We start from the raw sequence: 25941 nt of genomic DNA, 5'->3' as shown, positions 1-25941 counted from the left end.
AAATAATAAAAGAGAAGCTCCACATATAATCCTAAAATAGGTAGTCACTAATGGGTCTGGAGTAGGAAAAACCTATGAKATTTGCTATAGTTAATTCCCAGCATTTACATATTTAAGAAATTCTGTCTTACTGTTTGTCTTATTACAAGTTTTAAATTCTTCACCAAAGAAGAATTTTTACTCAGGTACAGTCAAGATACCAAAAACCCCACCGAACTGAGAAGATTACTCCAGGGGAACCACTGAAGACACATGACTGACACACATGCGCTTTGGCCTCCACACAAATGCTCTCATGCATATGATTTCCTGACTTAGGTCAGGATTAGGTTGTTACACAGAATGCAAATTTTTCTCCCCAGCAGAAGGATTATGAAGGATTATGAAATATAAAGCTCATAATAATCATAATCATAACTTTGAAATACATTTCAAAACCATACAACAGAAAAGGACTACTGAAACAGAGGCTGAACATAGGTAACTTTAAACTAGAAGACAAGCTCTGGGTGGTGTTTGCCAGGAAAGATTTCGACACTTTGTGTTTTTCTGTAAATGTAGGTCATAAATAAAATTTCTCTACAGTATTTTACTTGAGCAGTGTACTTTATATCATTTCTATTTAATGTTTATAACTCTCAACAGGTTCGTGAATTGATTAACTGATTGCACATTGGACCTTTTCTAGGTGCTTTTACATCTTGTGAAAGCAAGAAGAATTGGATCAAGAATACTACATTTAACATCACAGTAAACATAACAGAAGCAGGTCTCTGAAATAAATCTGAACTCCAATGTCAAGGAAGGGAAGATCAGAAGCTGCTAAACTTTTAACAATTTTTAACAAATTGAGCTAAATCAATGTTTAAGAACCCGAGGGTTAACATATCAGTGTAAATTTGCAGTATATGCACAGAAGTTTGTCAAAAACTTCAGCAGATATTTGACCATAACTGGCAAAGGAGCCAAGCAACAAGCACAAGTGATCAGACATAAATTGGTTTCAGTAGTGAGAAAGCTGGACTACTGAAGCAGTATTACTCAACTAGTAGGTCACAATCCCAAGCAAGAAAACTTCTCTTAATACTTCTTACTGCTGCCAAAGATAATGTTAGTTACCACTAGCTTTGCCAGGGGTGGTACTCACACATATTAAGTTTGGGACCCCTAGGCTGGGCAACTTCAATTCTAGAGTGTAAATAATACTTCTAAGCTAAATTTAAATATTAATTTGCAATTTCCTCTTTGGGCGAGTGACATGATGCTTTACAGTATGCTACACCTATGATCACCCAGCTACCAAAGTGTAGTATTTTATTATTCTTAAAGGATATTAATGATTAAGTAAACCGCTAAAAAAAAAAAATTTCAAAAAAAAAGTTCCAAAAATAGTTCCAAAAAAAGTTCCAAAAAAAAAAATCACAAAGCCTCCGTGATGTATTTTCACGAGAAATCCCACACCAACTGCTCTTCTGACCTTTCACTTCTCCGGACGCCCCGCAGGGGCTGAGAAGGCTTCACAGGTCCCTCTTCACCCTCCAGGAGGCTGCGGCAGGCTTGGCCGCAACGAGGGAGCCTCCGCGGCTGCTGGCTTCGCCCCTGCCCTGCCCTGCCCTGCCCTGCCCGCCACCTCCGCTTTTCTTCCCCGCTCCCGGCCCCCACCTGCATGCCTGCGCCCGGGCGGCTCGCTGCCCTCACGGAGGTTTGACTCGGCGGGCGGCGCGGCCGTTGCGGCAGCGCCGCGCGGCCGGCCCCGCCCCTCGCCGGGCTAACGGTCGCGTGGCGGGCGTTGGCTGCTGCTTCCGCACGGAGGGCTGGAGCGAGCCGCGGCGCTGCCTGCGTGCGAGGCGGGCTGCCCCGCGCTCGGCCCCGCTCCCGCGCTCCCTCGGGCCTGCGCGTACGCGCAGATGCTGCCACGCCCCGCGGAAACAACATCCAATAGCTCGTGCGGTCCTTTAGGAAACCGTGTAAGAGGGTGGCAGTTTGTCTCATGTCACACCTTTTGTTTGGCCTTCCTACAAACTGAACATAATAGAGATTCTAATTATATAAATTTTCTTCACTGAAATATTTGTATATTTTGAAGCATGACATTTTCTCATGGGTTTTCTTCCTCTGCTCCCTTAACTTTGTCGCAGTGCAGTATTATATGTTGTGGTAAAGAAACATATATCACATGAATTAGACTTATTGCACAATTTTATCAGGCATGAAAGCTTGACTTCAGTGTATGTCTTTTTTGTGGGACTGAGTTTACTCTTACTCAGACAATGAAAGAATATGCATTTCCAATAAATATGAGAGCAGAATAAGAATATGCAAATATAACACTATTTGGCTACATAAATTAGCATAAGTATTAATAAAAGAGCTGCAGAATGTTATATTACAAAACAAGCTGTGATTTTAAAGACAAATCACTTGCAGTGTATTCTGAAAAAAAACAAAAGTCTACATTGCAAACATGCTCATTAAAACAACTCTAACTGAATGCCCTTATTTAGAAGGRAAAATAAATGTACATATCAATATTGTTAGAGGCAATATCTTTTACATGCATACACTGTGACTTTTTTACAGTTGCATTACATGCAGTTGTAAACATAACACTAGGAAACAAATAATTTTATTATGCTTTTAATATAGCGAAGAAAGTAAAGAAACATTTCAATTCTTAACTTATTCTAGTTTAAGAACATTTACATTCTAGTGATTTTTGAATTGTACATTAGTAAGGAAACATTTTTGTAAGGAAAACAGTATGTCCATGTACTCAGCATTCCTGCAGCATTAGTTCTAGATCAGGAATCTAAAATCCTGAAAAATAAGAAAAAGCTTTAGCTGTTGATATGACATAACACTAAATGCTTAAAATATGATAGAGCTGTAAAATGTATTAGATAAGAGAGCATCATAATATTGGCAAAGAAAACCTTTTTTTATATCTCCAAAGAATTGAATCATTTGAAATTAAATTGGGAAGTCAATACTTAGTTTCAGTGTGAGTTTTTTCTGTGTAAGAACAGAAGGATTAGCCCCAGAATGTCAGCTTGCTTCTCAGTATATACTTGACAGGTAGTTGTATCAGTTCTTCCTGACATACACTTATCATTATTAGTAATTTTCCAAACTGTCTACAAATCTGGGGTGTTTTCCATTTCTTGCTGCCTGAAACACCTCTGATTTCTTTGCTCTAGGGAGTGAGTACTTGCAGCTTCTATTCACTCCAGTTTGAGATAGGTGAATTTAGCGGATCTGGAAAAATCTGTCTGCAGAAGTCTAAGCTGACTGCACAGTTCAAGACTTTCTGCGTTAAATACTACTTCTGAACATAAATATTTGGCCTATTTGTATAAAGATAAACATATTTAAATATAGATCTTGATTAAAAGCATTATATAAATACCTCCTTAGTGAAAATCCACTGATCTCCTTCCATTGCGTGGCTGAAAGACAAATATCCAACAAGTACTCTGTAAAACTGACTAGTTTCAATAAGAAAACCCCACAGAACTCAGTATATGTGAAATTGGTAGATTCCTCAGTTTTGTCATGGTGATCGTCATTAAATATAAACCTGAGACCAGTTATCATTTAAGGCACATCCACCTCAGGAGGAAAATTACACAATAAAATTTCAGCTTTTAAGATCGAAGAATGAATTATGCCCACCTTGTATGATTTTGTGAGGGAAAAAAAGCCACAAGAAGTCACTCTAAGAGACTGTTACCCCTCAGAGTAGGTTCATTCTCATGAGAATTTTTATATCTGCTTTCCAACCTTACTGGTCAAAATACAAGGAAAATGGAAGGTCAGGCCCAAAATCTATCTTGGTACAGTAAGTAAGCATGGCATTGTATTTATGTAACAGATAAACATGCTGATAAACAATGCTTTAGAAGATTTTCAAAGATGCCATATTTTCTAGAACTCTTCTGAGAATTATATACATAATAACCAATGACTTATTAAGAAATAGCATGGCATCATGTACATACATGTACAAAAACTTCCTACTATGTCTTTATTTTAATCACAGAAAATGCCTGGAACAGATCTGGAGACGTCCTGTCCATGCCTCATTCCTATCAGGTACATGTCTAACATGTTCTAAAACCCTGTGTTGCTAGGGAAAACTGTAAATCTCCATCAGTCTAGTACACTGGTGAAGTACCATTACTTCTAAAAAAAACAATTTTCAAATATTTTATAAATTCTTATTTTGAGATAAGAGATCTTAGAATATCAGTTCACTATATTAAGAGGGTCCTTCTACTGATCTATTAGAGGTGATGTTTACATTTTAAGATATTTCATTGCTACTATTTATCATCATGAAAAATGTATCAGTAATTACTTAAATTTGAAAGATTCTGAGCACATACAGTATCTTTTTATTTTTTAATCCATCAGTATCACCAAGAAATTCCAATCTAGCCCTGTTATCCTTACAACTTTACAAACACAGATTGTGCCATGCAGAATGCACCTTATAAAGTCTCTGGAAATTGTATTGTTCATCCTCTGCAAAAAAGACAAACCTCTATAATGGAAATACTTACAGCAGGATGCTAATAGTGAAAAAAGTTGCCTCATACACAGTAATTCTTACTCTAATTCACTGATTCTTCTACTCTGTTATGTAACACTTAATTTGAAAAGAAAAAAATCAAACAAGCCATACCCTGAAGAAAAAGTAGCTTCTGCTTTGAATCCCTCCAGGTCCTTGAAGCTCTTCCTGAAAAGTAAAGTATTTCAAATCAGACCTACTCTTGTAACTGAATCCATACAGAGAAGTTGTTTACATAGTTACTAAAACTATCTGTTCAGTACTGCTATACACTTTTGCCTCTTAAGGCATGCTTGATGTATATGTCTCCATGACAGTAACAAAAAAGCTCATATCTTCATGTAGAAACAGCAGAAAATACATGAATGAGGGCCAGATTCCACCTCTAGTTCTGGCTCAGTGGAGGCTGCTTGAGAATTATACCAGTAATGATGAGCAGCCTTCGCCTTTCCGGGTTTCATTACTCAGACCCAACCTGAGTGTCTCCATAGAAAAAGAGTCTCTAAGGACATAATAGAATTGGTCTTTGCAAATCCCAGGAGGAGAATAATGCAAACCTTACAAAACAGAAATACTTGGGCTCCAGCCAAGGCATGAGATCCCACACTATTCCCAGAAGCATATCATGATCAGCCCTCCCAGATTTAATCCCAAGRAAAAGACCAGTGCCTATGATATTCTGTCCTGTTCATTTTGCACACAGTGAGAAACAACTGTCTGTTGATCCATACAGGAAGGGAAGGAAGCGGGAAAGAACAACGAATAAAATAGAAATGCCATTTAAGTGTAACAAGTACAGGGCATAAAGTGGCTGGCTTTAATGAGACCTTAATGATTAGCAAATGCACAAAACTTAATCACAGAATTTTCAGTGTCTGTGTTAAAGTCAGATGTATGAGTGAGATGCCTGTCCTGTAGAAGTAGAGACAGGCCAATTCAGAAACAAAATAGTTCAAGTCTTGTGCTTAGCAGAACATCGTAGAATTTAGATGGAATTTATTGTATGCTCCCTTAGCAATGATGGTATTTCTCAATTAAAAACTGAGGTCATGCAGCGTCTTAGATTATGATCATAACTAGAGTTGTCAAAGGTAGAAATCACTTCATGCTGTATTCTAATGCTTTAAGAATTGTAAAACAGGATGCCCTCCATCATTTTCAAACACTTTCAAAAGAACTTTCAAAGGAAGTAAGGCTTAAACTATACATTGCTTCTGAATCTTGCTTAGCTTAATTTTGACTGCATTTTGAATTCATCAAGTATACCATTATACCCAGTTTCTTTCCTCTCTGTAAAATGTCTGTGTGATTTTTATTTATATTGCCCGCCGCCTTCTAGCATTACCTAGGTTTGAAATACCCACCTCAGATCTATAACTTATTCAATACTATAGGTTTTTTTATTTGAAAAGACTAAAAATTTGTCTGTTACTGGATTTCTGTACATTGCCATTTTCCTTCTTCTCAGATGATTCAGCTGAGTGTCTTATACTATCTCTATTTCAATATTTTTCTTTATGCAATGTATGAAGGAAAATAAAAACATAGAAATAAAATAGGCAGCTGTTGCAAGTTAAGGAAATTATTCTAGAATATAAAATGAATCAAGAGTACAATTAATCATATGGAATTCTGATTTATTTTATGGACTTTCAACATGTTAATATGTCATTCTCTATTTACAACCAGACACCTCTCAAAGATCATTAAGCAGTTTCCCTATTTGATTTCATGTCAGGTGGTTGGTGTTAAAAAACAACTAAAGCTAAAATCTGTCTTCATCCTAACACCTTTCCTTCTAAACTTTCAAGTGTTTGGAGAAATTAAAAAATAACTAATATATGCTGTAGAATATGTGCATGTATATTCACAAATCTACATGTATGTATGTATAGAGAAATATATGTATACATGAAGTATGTTTATTTAAAATTTTATTTTACTGACTGCCCTCTAAAAATTATCTTGTTCAGTCTCTTAGATCTACTTTCTTGACAGAAAGGCCTTGCTCCTCCTATCTTTAGGTCATATTTATATCAGTCAAGGTGGAGCTCAAGAGGAACCAAATTCATGACAAAATCTGTGTCAGTTCAAATTGGGAAGAAAGAATAGATTTAATACAGCATGTTTCCTTCTTCACCCTTCCGCCTTTTCAATTCCTTCCCTGGTCAGGGAGAGATGTAGGTGTGTTTAGGTACAGCAGGTTTTGGCTTTCATTCCAGTATGAGAAAAAAAGAATCAGTAGCAAGCGAACTCCTTGTGAAGTATGTTCTGTGACACCAGAGTCAGAGAGTCCAAGCAAAGATGGGCAGCCAGCCGGAACATGGGGTCTTCTTCAGTGGATCAGAGTTCCTCTGCAGACCTCATGCAGAGTTGCTTTGACCCCCTGCTGGCTTAAAAGTTTACCTATGTGGTTCCCCCATTACCCTATCCAACAGAGTTTCCTGGAAAGATAGAATTTGTAGCTTTCCTACAGTCAGAGAATATTGCATTATTTTTATTATTGTCATTGGATGGCAGATTGTTCAAGCAAGTATTTTCTTAATTTTTTTATCAACTGATATAACCCTCAGCAATAACATTTACGGAGATTTTTAAACTTTTGTACTAAAATATGCAGAAATCTGTCATATAAATAAATATGTTAGGCATAATGTGGATGACTTTCAAAGATGTAATTATGACATTAAAATAAATAAGATGCTTGCAAAAATATCAAAGAAGAGTCTGCAAAGGAAATAGATTTCAGAAGATGCTATCATTTTGTAAATGTCTTTAGTATTATGCATCCTACAGGATTAAATAACACATTTAACAAGGTAATTGATATTCACAACAGGAAATCAAAGAAGGTACTTTCTCTGAAAGATACAGTTAAATTTTGAGCTCAGATGGAAACTTTACAGCCAATTTTTGTGTGTGCACTAGCTGTAAGTCACTATATGTATGGAAGATCTTCCTGTAGTCTCCGCACCAGGATCAGAATAATCAATGGTGCATTTCCTTTTTTTTATAATGTTTATATTGTTGCCTTATGTTTATATGACTATTTAAAAATAGTTATATGCTGCAAGTGTTAGTCATATAATTACTTCTCATGGCTCCAGCTTATGAAAGAGAATGTATTTAAGTACTTATTTAGTATAACACACGACTCCACTGGCATTTCATGAGCTCTTCATTTTGTAGGCCGGAATGCCTAATGATAAAATATTCCAAAATAAACAGTCATTTAAAATATGTATAGGCAAAAATCAAAGGTGGTTAAATCCACTAGTGATTATTTTACATAATGGTCCAGATGTAGCCTTCAACTCAGAAAGTCTCTACAATGCAACTGCCAAAAGCTAGAGGGTAAACCAGAGGACTAGTCACTCCACACAACCCCTGCTCCTTCCACCTTTTTCTTGTCTATGCACTACAAGCCACTTATAGATACAGGATACTGGACTGATGAAAATACAGTCTGATCTGGTATGGCTTTTCTTATTATACCTTCCTTTTTAAGTGTTACTATGTTATGACTGTCACAGCTCTATATTCCATTCTTCTTCTAACAAATCTCAGTTAGACTGACCCTTATTTTACTTTGGGATTGGTAACATTATTGTATCATTTCCTTTTTTTAAAGATTAAATCTGTGTTGGATATTTTTAATCTAATTAATCTTCCATGATAGCACTGACTAATCTAAAGCATTCCTGTACCTGTATCTTATGAAATGTAACTACTGAATATACCAGTTCAAAGTGCCACAAAGTCTTCATTCAAACTTCTAGCTGTATCTACACTTCTTACCTACAAAAGAATTCAGCACGGAGCACACAAGCAGTCCCACTGAAAAAATGAACTTAAGAGTTATACATGTGCTTAAGTATTTACCTGTTAGCACAGGAGCATAAGCATAACATAATAGTTGCAAATTAAAGAATCAATGCTTATTACACTGCAGATTACTTCAAATTCTAAGTGTTATTATTTCTGTGTATTAATAATTATGATGATAAATAGGAGAAAGACTAAAGGGCTTTAAAAATTAGCCATTTAAAAGAAAAGATGACTACGGAAATACATCATCATACATTCAATTCTAATATAAAAATCTAACAAAAATAAGATACCTTTTATAAATATGCTTAATAAAATATTTGCCTTTAGCCACAGAGTTATATCAGCCTGCTTTGGGTTCATTCAAAATCACTCTAGCATTTTGAGGGTTTTTTTTAATTTCCTTTGGAATAAAAGTTTGCAAATATTGTCCTAAAAATAATTTTTTTCTTAGCCCTATGTTAATATTAGTGTATGTTTAAGCTTTATGTCAGATAGCTACTATTTTTCTTTTCCTAAGAATCTGTACTCTGTAAAGAGTATGGACCTTGATGTTTCTTTGATGTAAACAATAAGCTTTTGGATTTTATTTCATAGGATAGCTTGGCAGCTCTTAAACAGACGTAATGTATTACATTTTATTTGTGACTTCAGTTATAAATATTGTGAACCTCTTAAAATATAAATATGCAGTCACTTACATGATCTGACTGATATACTCTGTAGACTCTGGTATTATTATTACTAGGAAAAATATTCCCAAAAGTTTCTCTGTTGAGCTTGGGTGAGAAACTGTTAACTAAAAATAAAACTGTCATGAAGAGGCAGAAATGTGTTGGAAAATGGTAAGTAGGCTCTTGCTTTTAGGTTATTGCCTGTTAATTACTGTATTCTATTACCATTAATTGTGTCATCAACCTCAATGGAAATAAGCTCCAAATATTAAAGTATTCTAGCAAAAGGACTGATTGGATTTAAAAGCCAGTTTGTTTTCACATATAATAATTTTGTGCCCTGGCATTTATACTTTCCTTCATGTTCTTTTTCTTATTTAACATGTATGTTAATTTAAAAGCACAAAGAGCAATTACAGGAATATTTTCTGTCAGTATTTAGCTCCAGGAGCATAAATGCAGTTAATGTCATCACAGAAGCTAACTTTCACCCTGTATTTTCATTTCAGATGTGTAAWGGATTAAAATTTTTATAACAATTTTAGTTCTCTTGGGAACTGCTGTTTGAGTTGTTTCATGAGTAGATGTACGAACTCTTTAAGATCTTATATGTGGCCAGGTTCTGCCACTGGTAGTCCTGTTAACCAAACCTGACGTCAGTGATCAGCAAAATCTGCCATTAATTTTTACACAGTTCTGTCACATTTAAGATTACTGTAGAAGTCAGGATGATAGTACACAGTTAAAAAGCAGTAGGGGCTGTTTCAAGAATTGGATCATATTTTTATCTGCCTTTAAATGCCGAAGTCTTGTCCTCTGTTGTTTTCTGGGTTAGGTATATGTGTACACTGCTATACAGACGTTCATGTCATGATATTTTTCTAGACAAACTGATTATATGCATTTAGGGTTTGCTTCCCCCCCCAGTTTGGCTTCAAGTGCTCATGAGGACCTCCGGCTCCACATTACCCTGCTCCTGCTCCTCCTCACCCACATGAAGAAAACTAGGACTATGATCCACTGCAGAATCAGCAGCCTTCCACTCAGAAAGGCTGTGTCCTATTCCTGTACATAAGAACATACTGAAAGAAAACCATAATCCCTTACACTCAATGTAATAATGGGAATAGTCTGACTCTGTGTAGCAAATACAGAGATTTTTATTTCACTTGAAACTCTAGCATTAAGCACTTAAAAAAAAAGATCATGCCATGTATTAGTTTTTCTCAGCTTTTTATTTTTTAATCAATAATTTACCTAATTTTGTTGAAAAAAAAGAAGAAGCACTTAACCATATTGAAAAATAATCAAACATTCATCTGTCACCACAGTGGCTCATATTTACAATCAAAGAAAAGTTAGTCTAAACTTTGAATTTGATTTACTACTTTTATTACTTCCGCCCCTCTCCTCCTGTTTGCATGTTAATTTCTGGGGGATTAAAAAACATTGTTTTGTTTAGTGAGTTTTCTTATGTCTTAAGACTAGCAGTGGTCCACAAGAAACAGACTGCGAAACACTGAAAGACCCAAAAGGACTGAGAAATACTAAACAAGAATATTTTTCTCTCCAAAGGTCAGCCTGGACCAGAAACCTTTAATAGGCGTAGTAAAGAATTTCCAAAACAACTCATTGTCCTTAAACCATGTTCAGCCATTATATACTTATATACCATTTACAACCTAAATCAAGCACTCAGATGTTAAGAAATGTCAGATTAAGGATGACTGTGCCTCCTTTTGCCTTGCCAACTAGTTCTCCCTGTCCTTGCTAGTTAAGAACCAGTTTTCTTGCTGGTTCCTTATCTACCCTAAGTCTGTCTTCCCGACCCATTCATGACTGCAGCACCCCTACTTACCTTCCAGCTTTTATTTTCAGTAGCCTCATTTTTCCTGGTCCTCCAAAACTCAACTCTCAATTTCACTTTTCCACTGGCAGGGCTTTTCCTGAGATTTCGCTCTGTGCTACTGTAATATGGGCTGTGCTAATATTGAAACATAAGTCTCTGCATAAATTCTAATGGTTTTTGATTAAATTTTTTCTCCATATTACTAATAAAATATTAAAAAAATGTATTTTTAAAAATTCATTCACTTTTTTTGATGAAATTATTAGAGTCTGGGAAAGTGTTAAGTAAATGAAATCACATTTTTACAATGAGGAATGTCAGTCATGCTTAGTGAAAGATGGCTTTATATGCATAAATACCTACACTACTTTTCTCATGTGATAACGATAAAATGCATACAATGGTGCTGTGCTGCATCTATGCAAAGTTTTCCTCAGTATGAAAATCTGAAGTGTTTCCTGAATCCAGTTGGAATTATTCCTTAGTTTACTTTACTAATTTGTTATATGAGATTTAACAAGATGGTACTGTCAGGCAATTCAATATGTAAAAATCAGTGGCTGAAAGAGCTGTGCTCTTAGTTTTTTGTCATAACAAATAAACTCAGCAATTTTTTAAGAAAAGCACTGGCTTAATTTTCTTCCAGCTGTTGCTGAATTCAACTCTCTTTTTATTTGTCTACTTGGGGAAGCTGATACAGCAACCAGGGGAGTGAACCTAAAGCACAGTTGCTATTTTACACAGGCACCCTGTATAGAAATTCTTGTTCTTCAGTAAATGTTTGACTTTGTCCAGATTGCTTTTAATGAGAATGTCCACATGAAAAATTAGTGTGAAAAACCTTGCTGGCTACTTCCTCATCTGGAATTAAGAATTAAGGGACTTGCCCTTAATTCTGTGAACAGAAATGAGAAAGAGCTGGGTTCCCCACTGCACAGTAGCTTGACTAAGTACAGGCAATAGCACGTGGATGAAGAGAGCAATGGCTGCCTCAGAAAACTGTTTACGACTCCTTAATTCTGTGACAAGCAATTGTATACTGATAGGGTCTGGTAGAAGCTTAGCAGTCTATAATAGCAGCATCTCACCTTGCTGTGTTCCTTCTACTTTTCTGACAAGGCTCTGTGTTGGACAGCAAATGGAGAAGAGCTGATGTAAGACACAGCTCCGCATGCTATACGCAGCTGGGAGGCCCTTGCCTGTTTACTGATTGAAATCAAATGCAGCGTTTTGCAGGAGGGATGGAGAACAAGCCAGATCTGTACCCATAGTTTTTCTCTGCACCCTGATAAAATTGCAATGTAAATGACATCTGATGAAATGCAAGTTTCTGGGAGTGGTCTGACACATGAAGCTCACATTGTCCAAAATACAGCGAAACTGTAGAGGCCAAAATTACATCTTATGTAGACAGGAAAGGAGTAGTGTTTTGGTGCATTTATTAGTTTATGGATAGCTAAACAAACCAAATATCGTTCTAACATAAAGAACTCTGATTCGTTATTTCAGGCAGGATTTACTTTCTGAATCAGTGCTGCAAATCTGTTCCTAAATCTGTGGTTTATTTAAATCCTTAATCAGCTCTCAAGGAATTGATTCCCTTAATATACCAAACTGCCTGATCCATAACTAAATGTTTCTTTAGGTTGAAGCCATCCACAGTTTTCTGTCATGTGAAAACCATGAAGAATTTTCTGTCTCAATTTACATTTTTCTGTCAAAGGATTATTTAGGTTTATAAAACTGGATGGCATCATGATTAAAATATGTCAATGGTGGGCCAAATCATCACTATTTCTCTAAGCAGAGTGTTATGCTGCTTTCGTAACACCATGTAAAACTGCTTTTATAGACTCTATAGTTACACAGTGGTAACAGGACCAACATCATGCATCTAGTATGCTGAATAGTTTTGGATGCTGGGAACCTATCCAGGAGTAGGTTGGGTGATTCAGTAGATACTGATGGCTTTCTCTTTTGTCTTTGAAGTTGTTCACTCTGACAAGAGCCTTCCTTGTATTTTTAAAATAGATTGTGCTCTGTAACAATGATTTCTTTGAAGTTGTTTTTACTTTTTTTTTCTTGCTACGAGACAATGAGCCAACTGTGGATATGGAATTTTTTTTTAATATAACTTCACATAACTTCCTGAGATCTCATGGGAGAAAAGCATATGAGATAGAAGTTCTTAGAGCCAAAACATCATAGGAGAAAAGCTATAGGTAATAAACATTACGAATTTTGTGGAGTGAACATAAGTGATAAAGCGTATGTAGCTGTTTGAAGTATTTTCCAGAACATACCTGCAAGTAGCAAAATTCAGAAGGAATGAACAGATTATGAAAAAAGGATTCCCAAATAATGGTTTTCCAAATAAGAGAAACAAAATAATATAGTTCTATCTAATGAATGATCAAAAACAAAATTGTATTTCATACAAAATGGTTAATACTGCTATATGTATTTTCACTGCAGCATGACTTTCTGAAATGGTTCTTAAAAAGAGAAAAAAAAAATCTATCGAACTTTGCATGTATGTACTTTATCAAATATCAAAATGAGAGTCAGCATTTTACAAAGTAAGAAAGTGGCCAGAAACAATTTAATAACAACAATACTTTCTTCCTGAGTCCTATGCATGTGGCTGAAAAGAGGAACATACCCTCCACAATGCAACATGCCCCTCTTAAGATAGGGCCCAAATTATGCATCTACCTCATATATTAGAAAAATGTCTTAAATTCAAATTTACTATTGCTCTTCCATCTGCAAAACAGCCAGCGATTGCTCATTCTTTAATCCCAAACTGAAAACTCCAAAATAAGAGATGATCCCGTTACACCTATTTTACTCTAAAATATGCCTTTAAATCAAAAGTTAATCTCAGTTTATGCTACTTGAAGTGAGAAGATACATTCCTTTTCTCATGTTTTGTTTCTGCTGATGCTAAGTCAGATAATAGTGTAGTTAAAGCAGTTTTAAAAGATGTGTGAGAARAAAAGATGTCATTATATTCTCAAAGGACTCATTTCTACAGCTCATAACTCAGAAAGTTAAACCTTGGGCAAAAATTGGAACAAAGAGAGAACTTTCTGATCTGCACCTTAAGTTAAATGATAATATTGTCTTTAAATTACTTGGAAATTCTTAATATCGTAAGTCATAAATAATGTTTTTAATGAATTGATATGGTTTGAATTCCACATGGGAAAAAAAGAGAACCCCTAGAAAAGAATAACTCAACTGCAGTATAATGGTACAACTAATTTGAAGGTATTTTTCTTTTTATAAATCAACTACTAGATCCACTTTGATATATAGGCTCTCTGTTCTACTACTCTTCCATGTTAAACATATATTATTTTAGTTTTCCTTTTTTACATGTTAAATATCAGCATGATTATTTTACACTGATTAAAGAATAGAAAAACCTCCTTCTAATGGAGGTACGCTAGTGTGATATTAAATCCTGAAAATAAAAATGCTACAAGCAGAAAGGTTCTAGAAGGACATTTTTCAAAGAGCTAATGAATCACAAAATGTGAGAATGCAAGCATGCATAGTTTAAGATTACATACGTCCACTTTGTATCTCTTCAGTCTTCTCTCATTAAGCTGGGGAACAAGTTGCAGCAAAGGATGCAGGATAGACGACTGAGAGGACATGAACACAGACACATGAGCAACGAAATTCTGACCTTATGATGCAAATAATGTCTCTTCCCACAGTACTGGTTTGTGGACCAAACATGCACCAAAAAAGGACTGAAGATGTTAATTGAGAAACTAATTTTTTGAACACTGTGAATTGACAACATAAAGATACCACCATTTATTTTTACACTATGAATGTGACGCACACAGTAATGAAGGGAAGAGCTGTGCATCCTCACCTTTAGGTATTGCAAGTTCAGAACAATTCACAGACTTGTTGCCCAGGTAATTGCAATTATTCAAACTTTGATCAGCCTCTGTGAGCACTACAGAAAACATTTCCCTACACAACTTCTACCAACTCCTCTATGATTATCTGCTATGGAAATTAGCAGCTTCAATCTCCTTTGTACTGAAGAATTCATTTTACTTTAAAATAATTTAAACCACAGCAAAAAAAAAGATGTTTTGCTACAAAATAGTTTACATTCTCAAGTAAACTTTGTAACCATGGCACTGGTCACTCTGCCTATTAGACAAACTCCAGTCCTGACATCCCATGTGCTCCACCAGACTCTTATGCTCGCACATAGCCTGGCGCAGTGTGCAGCATAAGCCCCCATGCAGTGACTGGCAACACAGAACCTGGGGGCTTGTGGACTGAGGTCCACAGTGGGAAATAAAGTAGAAATACCTGTGTTCCTCAAACCAGTTTAAACCTTTGACTGATGAAAACAAAGCTTTTCAAAATAAAAAGTATAGTGCATTTTTTATTACAATAATTCTTGTACAAGAAATACAACAAAGAGAAATATAACTTATGGAATCTCTAATTTTACCGAAGTGATAATATATTTAATAGGCAAATGAATTTGCCTACTTGGAGTCAATCTTGCACAGTCTGCCTAAGGTGTCCAATGTCGCTTACATGAGCGAAAGAGGCTGGCCAGCTGCCACGCAGGCTCTGCCCCGCAGCCAGCGGAGAGGGGAGAATGCAGTGAAGGAGGAGGTCGCTCACCTACGTAAGTACGTCCCAGACCTGGGCTAGAAAAGAGTCACCTGAACAGCCAAACCAGAAGTGAGAAAGCAGTAACCTCGGGGGGTGGGCAGGGGCAAGGGTCTTCAGGATGGGGAGGAAGAGGGAGGCAGTAACCTCTTCAGCAGGAGCAGGGATGGCTCATTTCACTGTGCCCTGATTACCATTAAAAGCTCCAGAGCAGCTCTATAATGAAAATCCTGACTACAGCGTCAACAGTATTCACCAGAGGCCTAGAAAACAGTTAGCATCACTGTCTAGGAAATACACAGCATATTTCTGAAGAAACAGAACAAACAAGGCAATAATAGACATTAACATATCAGAATGATTGTAAAGAAATGAGAAAATATGAATATGTTTAACTTCCTCAGCATCATAGGGTACACATAAAAAAAATTGATGCACATAAATAACATAATGTTTGCACTTTAAAAGCAAGACTGGATCACATTATTTGTTGGCTTATGAGAATATTTTTATAGAAAAAATTTTAGGCTACTTAAAAAATCATGGTACTTCTCATTTATATTAAAATCTGAAATCTTAACTAGACTCGTATACTATTCTGCCTAAGAGATATTTATGACTGACATAAATAATTAATACAATTTAATTAGTAATTAATACAACGCATTAATAATTCTTAATATTTAAGGCCAGGTTCTCACCTAGCATAGGTCAGCATTGTTCCACTGCATATGTTATGCTCATAAAATACCAGAAACAGGTATGTAATCTTATTCGTTCATGTTGAAACTTAAAATGCAGTTATGATGAATATTCAGAAGTTTTGCATTTGCATATATGTACAGTGTTGATGATCCTTTGCCATGTTATTAAAACATATTTTATATTTTAAACACAAAACTCCCGGTTCTGAGCTTGCTATCCAGTAGGAGAAACTGTTACAAAAAGGAACATTATCTTGTTTTTAAATACAAGCACGCATATACTCACAGCAGGGTGCTATGCAACTTACCATGATGTCTGAGTTGCCTGAGTCATGAGTCTTAGAATAATGAAATAAGAACTGTTCAAAAAAATTAAAAGTGGGGTTTTACCACAATACAGGGCAAGGGGGTTATGATTTTCTTGACAATTTTAGTGTGACCATAAAACATACATAGAAATCTTACCCTTTTGGTGTTGTCTTTTTCATCTAAGCCCTGTGGGAATAATAATTGGTAGAGAGGCTTTTATTTGTTAAAAAAAAAAAAAAAGCAATGGGCAGTTTTAATTACATTATGAACTTTTCAATACTGGCTTGGAATATTGTCATTCTTTGGCAAGTGCATTATATATCTTTGCTTATCAATGTGAATGCTCTTTTCAGCTCCTGTAGAGGCCACTGATTACTAGAAGAGTTGATGGGTTTAGTTGGGTGCTCCCTTGTATACTCATTAACTTGCCATGATTGTGCCATTCTCTCCTTCCCACTGTCAAAAGAGATGTATGTAATGTTTTGTCATATCTAGAATCTGTGCTTTTATGTTTCACCATGAACTGAAGCTCCAGTTTCAGCAAAAAAAAGTGTTGGCAGCAACAGATTCTCCTAAGTAAGTTTGTTTCTCCATAGACCGCTGCATAATTTTTCTCATCTAGAGCAATATAAACACCTGAAATCTTGTATCCAAGCTGGAGATTATTCTCCAAACACTGGAATTTCACAGCTGTTTTCAACAGGTGTTAGATTAGGACATGTAGCATTTTGGAGTAAGAATTGATAGTATTACTTCAAACAGTTCAGATATTGTGTCTTCTGAATTCACTGTAGACACTGGCATACTGAGTGAGCATGCTTCAGAAATATTAAGTAGTTTTTCATGTGCATTACCTGTGGTTTCTGGAGAAATCCCATGACCAAAAAGCAAAGTTCTTCCAGTGCACCGGATGCCTAATGCAAAGAAAAGATGAATTCAGGCATCACACATCCACTCCTACTGCATTTAATAAAAAATATCAAAAATAAAGTAACCTCTATCTAAAGTGACTCACCTGAGGCTGAAAACCTGTGGACAGGTAGGCAGAACATGCATCATCTATCTGTAAAAGTTCACACAGTACTCTTTAAGAAGTCAGATTAATGTAAACATATGAAATATATACATTTTCAAAAACAGTTCAGTGCAACCAAAGGCATGGCAAGCTTATCCACCATAGGGAATTCATATAGGCACATTCCTGAAATTCAAGAAAAACAACTGCCCTTAACTCAATGAACAAATTTACACTTGCTTAATCTCAACCACATCCTTATCTGTATCCATTATTCTGAAATACCACTCACGTTCCTCCTATTTATAACCTTCTCAGACAGACTCATAATTTAAATGGAGATTGTAAGCTTCTGAGGCACAGACTATGAACATAGATATCTTCTATGATATCTTTGGGTTATATAAAACTGCAAAGAAAATGGCAGTACTGAAGTGGTTCAATGTTCACAGGCCTCAAATACCACTCTTCTGTCTGGGTTCCAGCATCCCTGTAGGTGTATGACACACATCTCTCTTGAGCAATTAAGGTATGTGCCAGCACATCTTATACAGTCCATTTGTGTGAGTCACCAACCAGCCAATCTCCAAGGTTTCCACTGATTTCACTGACAAATGAAAAGCCCTACAAGGCCTTGTTTACAGGAGATGGATCCCAAATCACAAGATGAATAAGAGAGATATTCAGTATATTTCAAATAACTTGAACTCAGATCAAAAAACACTGTTGAAAAAGTCACTGCCTTTGAACTTGGATTCATCAGCATAGAATGAAATGGAAGCGACACAAATAGACATAAAAATAAAAACATCCCCCCCCCCCCGACCAACCCAAGAAACCCCAATCCCCCCAGTCATTTCATCAGGAACAGAACAAAGGTCCATTTAGCTCTGCATCTTACCTCCAAAAATGGCCAAACATGAGCACCCAAGGAAAAGCATAAGAAGAGACCAACTATCTAGTAAAACTTGTACTCTCCAACTATCACCAATCTGAAGCTCACAAACCTTGAGTCAGAGATCGTTCCTTGGTAATAAAGCTCCATGGACTCCTGTTCTGTGAATTTGGCCAAGGTCTCTTTGAACCCTTGTAAACTTTTAACATCCCCAACATCCCACAGTAAGGATTTCCTACGCACTGCATAAAATACCACCGCTTTGTCTTGATCAGTCCTTTCAAAACTAGCTTCATTCAGTACTATTGCAGTCTTGTCTTGGAAGAAGTAATGAATAATTGATCCCTACCCCCCCTCTCTTTACCATTCATGACCTTGTATAAACCTTAATCGTATCCTCTTTCCATTGTCTCTTTTCCAGGATGAAAGAATCCCAGACTACAGAGTCATTTTTGGTGCAGTTATTAATCAGGAAGGGAAAAGAAATAGAAAAAAAACACTTGAATTCATGGAAGTTATTTTACCAGTGCTGGAAGTTCAAAGTATTCCATAAGGCGGAGAAAGAATCTCCAGTACTCTGACTGGAGCTGCAAAATTTAATAATAATGAAAAAAAGACTTAACTTTTCATGATATAATTTTAAAATTGTATCAATAGCAACCCACATTAGAATGCACCAGTTTTTCCATTGAATATTTGATACTGTTAGTTCRGATGCCAAAAAGCTTTGGCAATCATTATATTGTTCACAGATTGCATCAGAAATGTTTTTTTTCAAATGAAGAGTGGGCAATACAATGGGTCCTTTAATTTTATTATAGATAAAAAGCCCTAAACAGCACTCTTTAGTGAAGAAAACATTAAATGAAAAAAGCAATAAACAAATAATGCATATCTGAGTACTTCAAGACAAGAGATGATTCATTTCTCTAGAGACAATCTATGAGAAAGCATTAGCAGGGATAGTGGGAAAGCTAATAGCTCACAGGATTCCCCTTTCAAATAGTTTTTGTTGGTAACACATCCTCCCCCTGTTCTTTTCCCTTGATCTTACATTTGCTTCTCCCTGGGAACATGAGTTCAGCTTCACTACTGAGATTTCAGGGTAAGAATATGTAAATGGAGAAATCAGCAGTGAATAAAATAAATTAAGCTGAAATCGTTCTAGAAGCCCAAGTTAAAAATCTACTATTTCTTCTTGATGAGGGTTTATTTGTTTTTTGTTTGCTTGTTTGTTTCTTTTGTAGTTGGAAATGACTACTAGAGAACTACCATAACTCAAGAGCAGGGCAAGGCAGAGACTGCTTTGTGGTCAACACAGTGCAAAGCAGAGGATCTCTTAGCTAAAACCTGCACATAAAAAGAAAGGACTGAGGAAAAGCCATAGTTTCGGGACTTGACAATTGTTCTTTTTTTAAAAAGAACTAAGATTTGGATTTTTTTTTTTAATTCCTATCATCCTTGATGTATCTTCTCATTAATTTCCTCTCCTGCTTCAGAAAGGTGGCATGAGGATGAGAGCTTGTGAGCTTGTGAGTTGTTTGGAGTTGGTTAAATAGAATAGAGGAATGAATTGGTGTGGGAGAACAGTAAAGGAACACTGTACTTACAAAGTTCCCATATTTATAAACTCAGAGTCATTTCTGGAAAATACTAATTTAATTTCAGGTTTAATTTCATGACCAGAATGATCAACTAATAAAGTAAAAAACAAGAAAAAAAATTATTCTTTTCATTCTGAGAAAATCTGATAAAACCAGTATTATTCAGACTGATTTAGAGTATATACCTGTGCATCTAATTCTCTTTTCTTAGTCCTTAGTTTTTCTACAGTCATGTATTATTCTTGCTGTAATAAACAAAGTTTTATACTGATTATGTTACATAATTTCATACAGAATTTAGTATTTTAAGCATACTTCTTCATCTACTGAGAAAGGGAGCTTTGCTTTTGCCCCCAGTGACTGTTGGAGCAAATCTTGTATTACAAAAGCAAATGAAAGAGGAAATGTATAAAACAGCATCTTTTAATCCAGAATTTAAATAACTCATTTTCATAAACTCTTCTAGCTATTAGGATCTTACTTCCCAAGAGATCACTTTTCTCCCAGGAGATAAATATCATCAAGGCTTGTGCAGGTGCCAGTCTGTGAGTATGTCAGTGTTGGAGTCAATAATTCTGAGATGAAATAAGGGGAGCTGTCAATAAGGGAAGTGTGTCTTGGAAAGGCACCAACAGCACGAAATTTACTCTGTATATCTGTACCCGGTTCTTTCCATGATGAGTCGCTTGCTTTCTAATGTTATCAGAAGCCACAGAATTAAATGTCAATATAGTCCTTCAAGATGACAGCAACAGGAGCGCGGCATGTTCCAGGCTAGCCCTCTCTAAGTGTTATGTCCTGCTGCTCCATCTGTTCCAAAAGGGCACGGAAGAACCCATGTTAAAGCACATCAGAACAAATGTATGTAAGTTTAAAAGAGGGGAATGGAAGCTAGAATAGCCATCAGTATTAAAACGTTAGAGGGGCTAACTGAAACAGGACATTATCCCTTACCTAGTAAATTAAGATGCTAGGATATGATTAAATACCTAGCCCTGTGTGCAGAACTGAAGAAGCAAGAGAGAGATTGGATGAGCTGAAACAATTACTATTATCATGTATAGACTATAACAATACTAGATGGGACACTATTGTTTCCAGGGACAGTGACTGCCTGATGATTGACAGTTAAATGACAATGTTTCTCAAGCATAGCTCTCCATTGAGCCAAGACAGTCTTTCCTGAATGACACGTCAACACCCAGCCTCATCATCCTCCTGGAACAACAGTTTAGAAAATCCAGAAAATAAGTTGTTTTACTTCTTCACTGATATCAGGATAGAAGATGAACAGGAGAGGAAGGGTTGGGAGAAGAAGCAGCACCTGAATTCCATGCATGAGAAGTGCAGGAGAACGAGGTGTGAGAGCAAGGAGTGGCACAGAAGAAATGGGAGTATCCCACACGGCAGTATGCAGCTGAGGCCTGAGGCATGCATCTGTGGTGTTTTAATCTTGTGTCCCTGGCCTACTCACAATAAACTGCAAGAACCACTGCCAGAATCACCCCCACAGCAAAGGGCTTTTACCTGCGCTGGCTGAGCCAGCCTGCCTGTCATGCTTACCTCTTTCCACAGCTGCAAATCCTGACCTGCCTGTAGTGCTTGGGATGGCATTGGTGCACCTGGAAGCACAAACAGGGCTTATCAATACCATACAGCAAAGGAATTTTTAGAAGTATCCTATGTCAGTGATTTAGATAATAATTCTGAGTATGATACAATACCCTGCAAGTCTGGAGTACCCTATCATTGACTGTACAGAGAGCTCAATGCTCTGAGGGCACCTCCTGCCCCACACATTGTTAGATTTGTCTGGTAGTTTCTGCCCGCTCTTCATTATCACAGCAGCAGCAGGTTCCTTCACAAGGTGACAGCAGATATGGACACTTACATGTCTTTGCAATAAACAGGGTGGAAATGACTCCGTTTTCACCAAGAATCAGCCTAGCATTAGTCTGTTCTCAGCGATAAGTAGCAGGAAAGAAAATGTGTGCAGCAGCTCTCCAACCCTAGATCTGCTCAGGAAAACACATTCCAGCATCTACAGCTACCAAGTCCTCAAGCTTTCTGAGAACTCAGCTCATATTCAGTACACTCATCTGAAGCTGAGAATCTGGATCCTACTTGTTACTTTGATATATATTACAATTAAACATGTGCTATGTAACCTATGGTTGCATTTCAATAATACATGTGATGTGGCATTTTTGAGAAGGAAATAGACAGTATATTTGTAATTGGCTTTGTTTCCTCTATCCGGTATATGCTATATGGAAAAGTTCAGTCTCTTAGAAGATTAAATGTGTTACTGATTTCATAAAGCTACAGTGGAAAGCTGGAGATAAGGCCTTGTATAACTGTACAATCTGCCTTTTGCTGGAATATGGAAAATAATAAGCTGTACTGGAGGCAGTTTGATCTGATCTGGTAGAAGGAGTTGTTAAAAGTCACTTTGAGGAAGCTCTGCTGTGTGCCCCTGGGTGCTGTGCTTGGCTGGGGTCAGCTCCTCTTCTCCCTCTCTGCCCAGCTGGGATGCAGACCTGGATGTTACTATATCTGGGTCCCTCCCAGCTCAGCTCCCAGAATATCCAGCTTTCCACGTCATCATTATTTTATCTGGCAGTGTATTTCTAGTAGTAATGTACTATCAGAATCTCCATAAATAATAGAAATCAGCATCACTGATCTGTAAGAGAGTACCCTAGAGACCACGTTAGCATATTGGTGTGGGGATATGCTCTAAGTGACCTGGGAGTGGGATTGCTGCTGGGGAGGGTGTTGCTTTAGCCGCACAATCCTAGGACTGGAGACCCTAAGAAGTCATTTATCTCCCTGCCCAAAGTCACTGCCCCTGAGCCATGCCTGAGCACGTGCCTGAGCACAAGTATAGCCTTGTTCTTGAAGACCTCAGATGTCCAGAGGTTTTGTAGCCTCCCAGGCAGTCTATAATTACCTGTAGTAACTTTTTTTTTCTGAAGAATTGAATGACATTAACCAAAAAAAAAGATGAAGATAGACTTAGCATATAATGACTAGGTGAGCAAGATATGAATGTCCATCATCCCATTTGTTTTACAAGTGCCACAAATAACAACAGTAGTCATTTTCAGGTGTAAAGCAGTATATTTCAAAAACCCATTCTGGTACCGCAGACTCAAGATGACTAACTATTCTGGATGCATGTTTTTCCCACAAAAAAATAGAGGGGGGGGATCTCAATTTCATCCTATGTAGGGGAGGGAAATTTTTGAAATCTCAGMAAGTTCCACACGGCAAATGCTTCCCAATGAAAAATTTGCTTTTTTGATGTTTATTTTAGTTCAAGGAGAAACTCTAAACAAATTAAAGGTGCTACAATTCTTTTTCTTTGTGTCATATTCTTAATTAATGTATTCACATTGGAATATTGCCCTGGGACTGGTGTCTGGTTTAAGGATCTATTCCAAAAGTGGAGCTGGGCAACGCTTCAAATAAACACACCTTCCCCTGAAATCTTTGCCTGTCTGTCACTGAGCACTGCTGCTGTCATTGCTTGATGCTCAAGACTTTCCAGGGGGAACAGAAGGAATCCAATAGCCTGTAAAGCTGAGAGCAGCAGGCAAGGAAGCCTGAATATTACAGCTTTTTTTTTGCCTGGAGCATAAACCTTTGAATGGAGAAGATGCAATTATTCCACCAGCTCATAAGTTTCCTTAACACTTCTCCATTTATTCACAAAACTCATATTTCATGTGCAGTCCCATCTGTTTTGTGCTCACACCTAGGACTATGTGTCCACCAGTGCCAAGCAGTGCACTCCTGCAGGCTATACAGACTTCATTCATTTAATTACATGCATACCAACACACACTGGGAAACAGTAAGTGATCTTGTGAGATACACAAAATCCATAGAAAAAAATTGGTGCTATTCAGGAAAGCCAATTCTATTCAAAAGGAACATGGAAGAGGAAATCCCCTTACAGAACTGACACTGTCCATTACACATCTGCTCTCTTCTCCTTCAAGGTTGCCAACTGCTAAAAACTCCTCAACTTCTTCCAAGCCAGCAGAATGCCAGATGCACATTTTCAGTAACTTTTCAACCTGGGACTCACTTCTTAAATATTCTCTTCTTCCCCTACTGCTCTCCTGGGCTCCTGGAAATCTTTTCTATAAGAACAGCGATAAAATACTGTGTGCCCATTGTCCTTCCCTTCCCTCCTTTTCCTTCCCTCCCCTCTATCACAACTTGAGAATTTATTTTTAACAGAATATTCAGTATGCCTTACTCAGATTTCTCTGCTTCTTGATATTAAAAAAGCAAACCAAAATGAAAACTCCTGATGAAAGTAACTCACACACACACAATACAAGAAAACAGACATGCTCACTGCACATGGACTTATTTTGCAATGATTCTTCACAAATCGTAAGTATTTAAAATATACAGAGTGGGAAAATAGAACACAAAGTATGTTTTGTCAAAATGCCYATTATCTGTGCTTGTTTCACAAGCACTGCTTGTTACAAAAACTGTAACTTTCTTGTGTAACATGTTACATTTCAAACTAAGTCAAGCTAATCAAGCTCTATCTCTAAAGCAAACAATCAAGCTCTACCTTTTTCCACTAAAATAAAACCTATGTGCAAGCCAGCTCCCATGGATCCCTAATGTAATAATTATTGTTTCAGGTTGGACTAGATGACTTCCAGAGAGGGTTCCTGCCAACCTAAATTCTCCTCTGATTCTGTAAAACATCTGATTCCTCTGTGTTAGCATTTAAACCAGGTCAACCCAGTTTAAAAATGAAATCCATTTTAATACAAGCCACTTCCCCAAATTGCTGTACTGTAGTTCTGCCAGGACAGAGTAACCCTGCAGGCACACATGAGGACGTCTTCCGCACTCCCCCACCCCGCACCCTGCCCAGCAGCCGATAAGAAATCCCCTTACCGAGACTCGCTCTGCCTCAGCCCCCAACCCGGGGGCCCTGCACGGCAAACCCTGCGTGGGCTCCGGGCTGGAGCCTCCTTCCCGAGAGCTCCAAGTCTGGAGGTGAAAGCGCTGCAAGAAGCGTGGAGAGACACGGTCTGGCTGCAGCGGCAGCTGCCAGGTGGGCGTTGGGACCCTGGATACCATTCCCACATTCCTGTGCAGGGGCACCCAGGGCCCTGACTCCCCTGTGGGCACCCACCCAGCCTGCAATGTCCTCTGCGTCTCTTTGCATCTCTCTCAAACCAGCATCTGATCCCACCCCAGTTCTGCGGCAAGGCAGCAGCTTGCACGCAGCCAGCAGCTCCTTTTGCAGGAATTTCGCAGCCCCCTTGCAAGGCGGGCAGCCTGCCGGGGGGCCACTCCTGCATTACCCCCCCCCCCAATTGCAGAGCTGGCGTTGCAGGGGGGATGCTCCTCACCTTTGCAAGCACACAGCCAGGAGGTGAGGAGGAGCAGCAGCAGCAGCAGCGGGGACCCCGGCGCGGTGCTGCTGTCCCCTGCCTTCCTCAGGCTGCGCAGCAGAGTGACCGTGAGGGGCTGCTGGTGGCAGAAGTTTCCCATGACCGTGGTGTCTCCTGCTCTGCCTCCCTGCCAGCCTTCAGTCTGGGCATGCCTCTCTCCCTTCCCAAACTTTTTAAATCTCCCCGACACGTGGATTAGCATCAGCTTGACTCATGAAGGACACGTCAGCCTCCTTGCCACCCGCCCTGCCCACCCCTGCCTCTTTCCCCACCACCCACCCCAGGGCCAGACCCTGTCATCGCCACTGGGTAGCTGGTGACTCAGCCCCGCTCCCATCTCTGGCAGCAGCTCCCCTTGTAACTCACTGTGCTTGGCATCAAGGTGAGGGGACAGGC

The 25941-nt window shown here is 37.9% G+C and overlaps 1 protein-coding gene across 1 annotated transcript in view; it reads right to left on the bottom strand.

Moving 5' to 3' along the window:
- The window catches only part of PDCL2 (phosducin like 2), a 42350-nt gene that overhangs the window by 8867 nt on the left and 7542 nt on the right, over positions 1–25941 (bottom strand). The window contains exons 2-6 of the mRNA XM_026086409.1: positions 21671–21729; positions 17609–17656; positions 17448–17507; positions 16750–16779; positions 4685–4738 (exon numbers count right to left, since the gene is read on the bottom strand). Of these exons, the coding sequence (XP_025942194.1) occupies positions 4685–4738; positions 16750–16779; positions 17448–17507; positions 17609–17656; positions 21671–21721 (243 nt within the window). The 5' untranslated portion in view covers positions 21722–21729. The remainder of the gene's footprint in view (positions 1–4684; positions 4739–16749; positions 16780–17447; positions 17508–17608; positions 17657–21670; positions 21730–25941) is intronic.

Source organism: Apteryx rowi, unplaced genomic scaffold, assembly GCF_003343035.1.
Source record: "Apteryx rowi isolate R43461 unplaced genomic scaffold, aptRow1 scaffold_692, whole genome shotgun sequence".
Classification (NCBI taxonomy): Eukaryota; Metazoa; Chordata; class Aves; order Apterygiformes; family Apterygidae; genus Apteryx; species Apteryx rowi.
The sequence above is the reverse complement of the archived record's forward strand: the minus strand, read 5'-3'. Positions and strand labels throughout refer to the sequence as shown.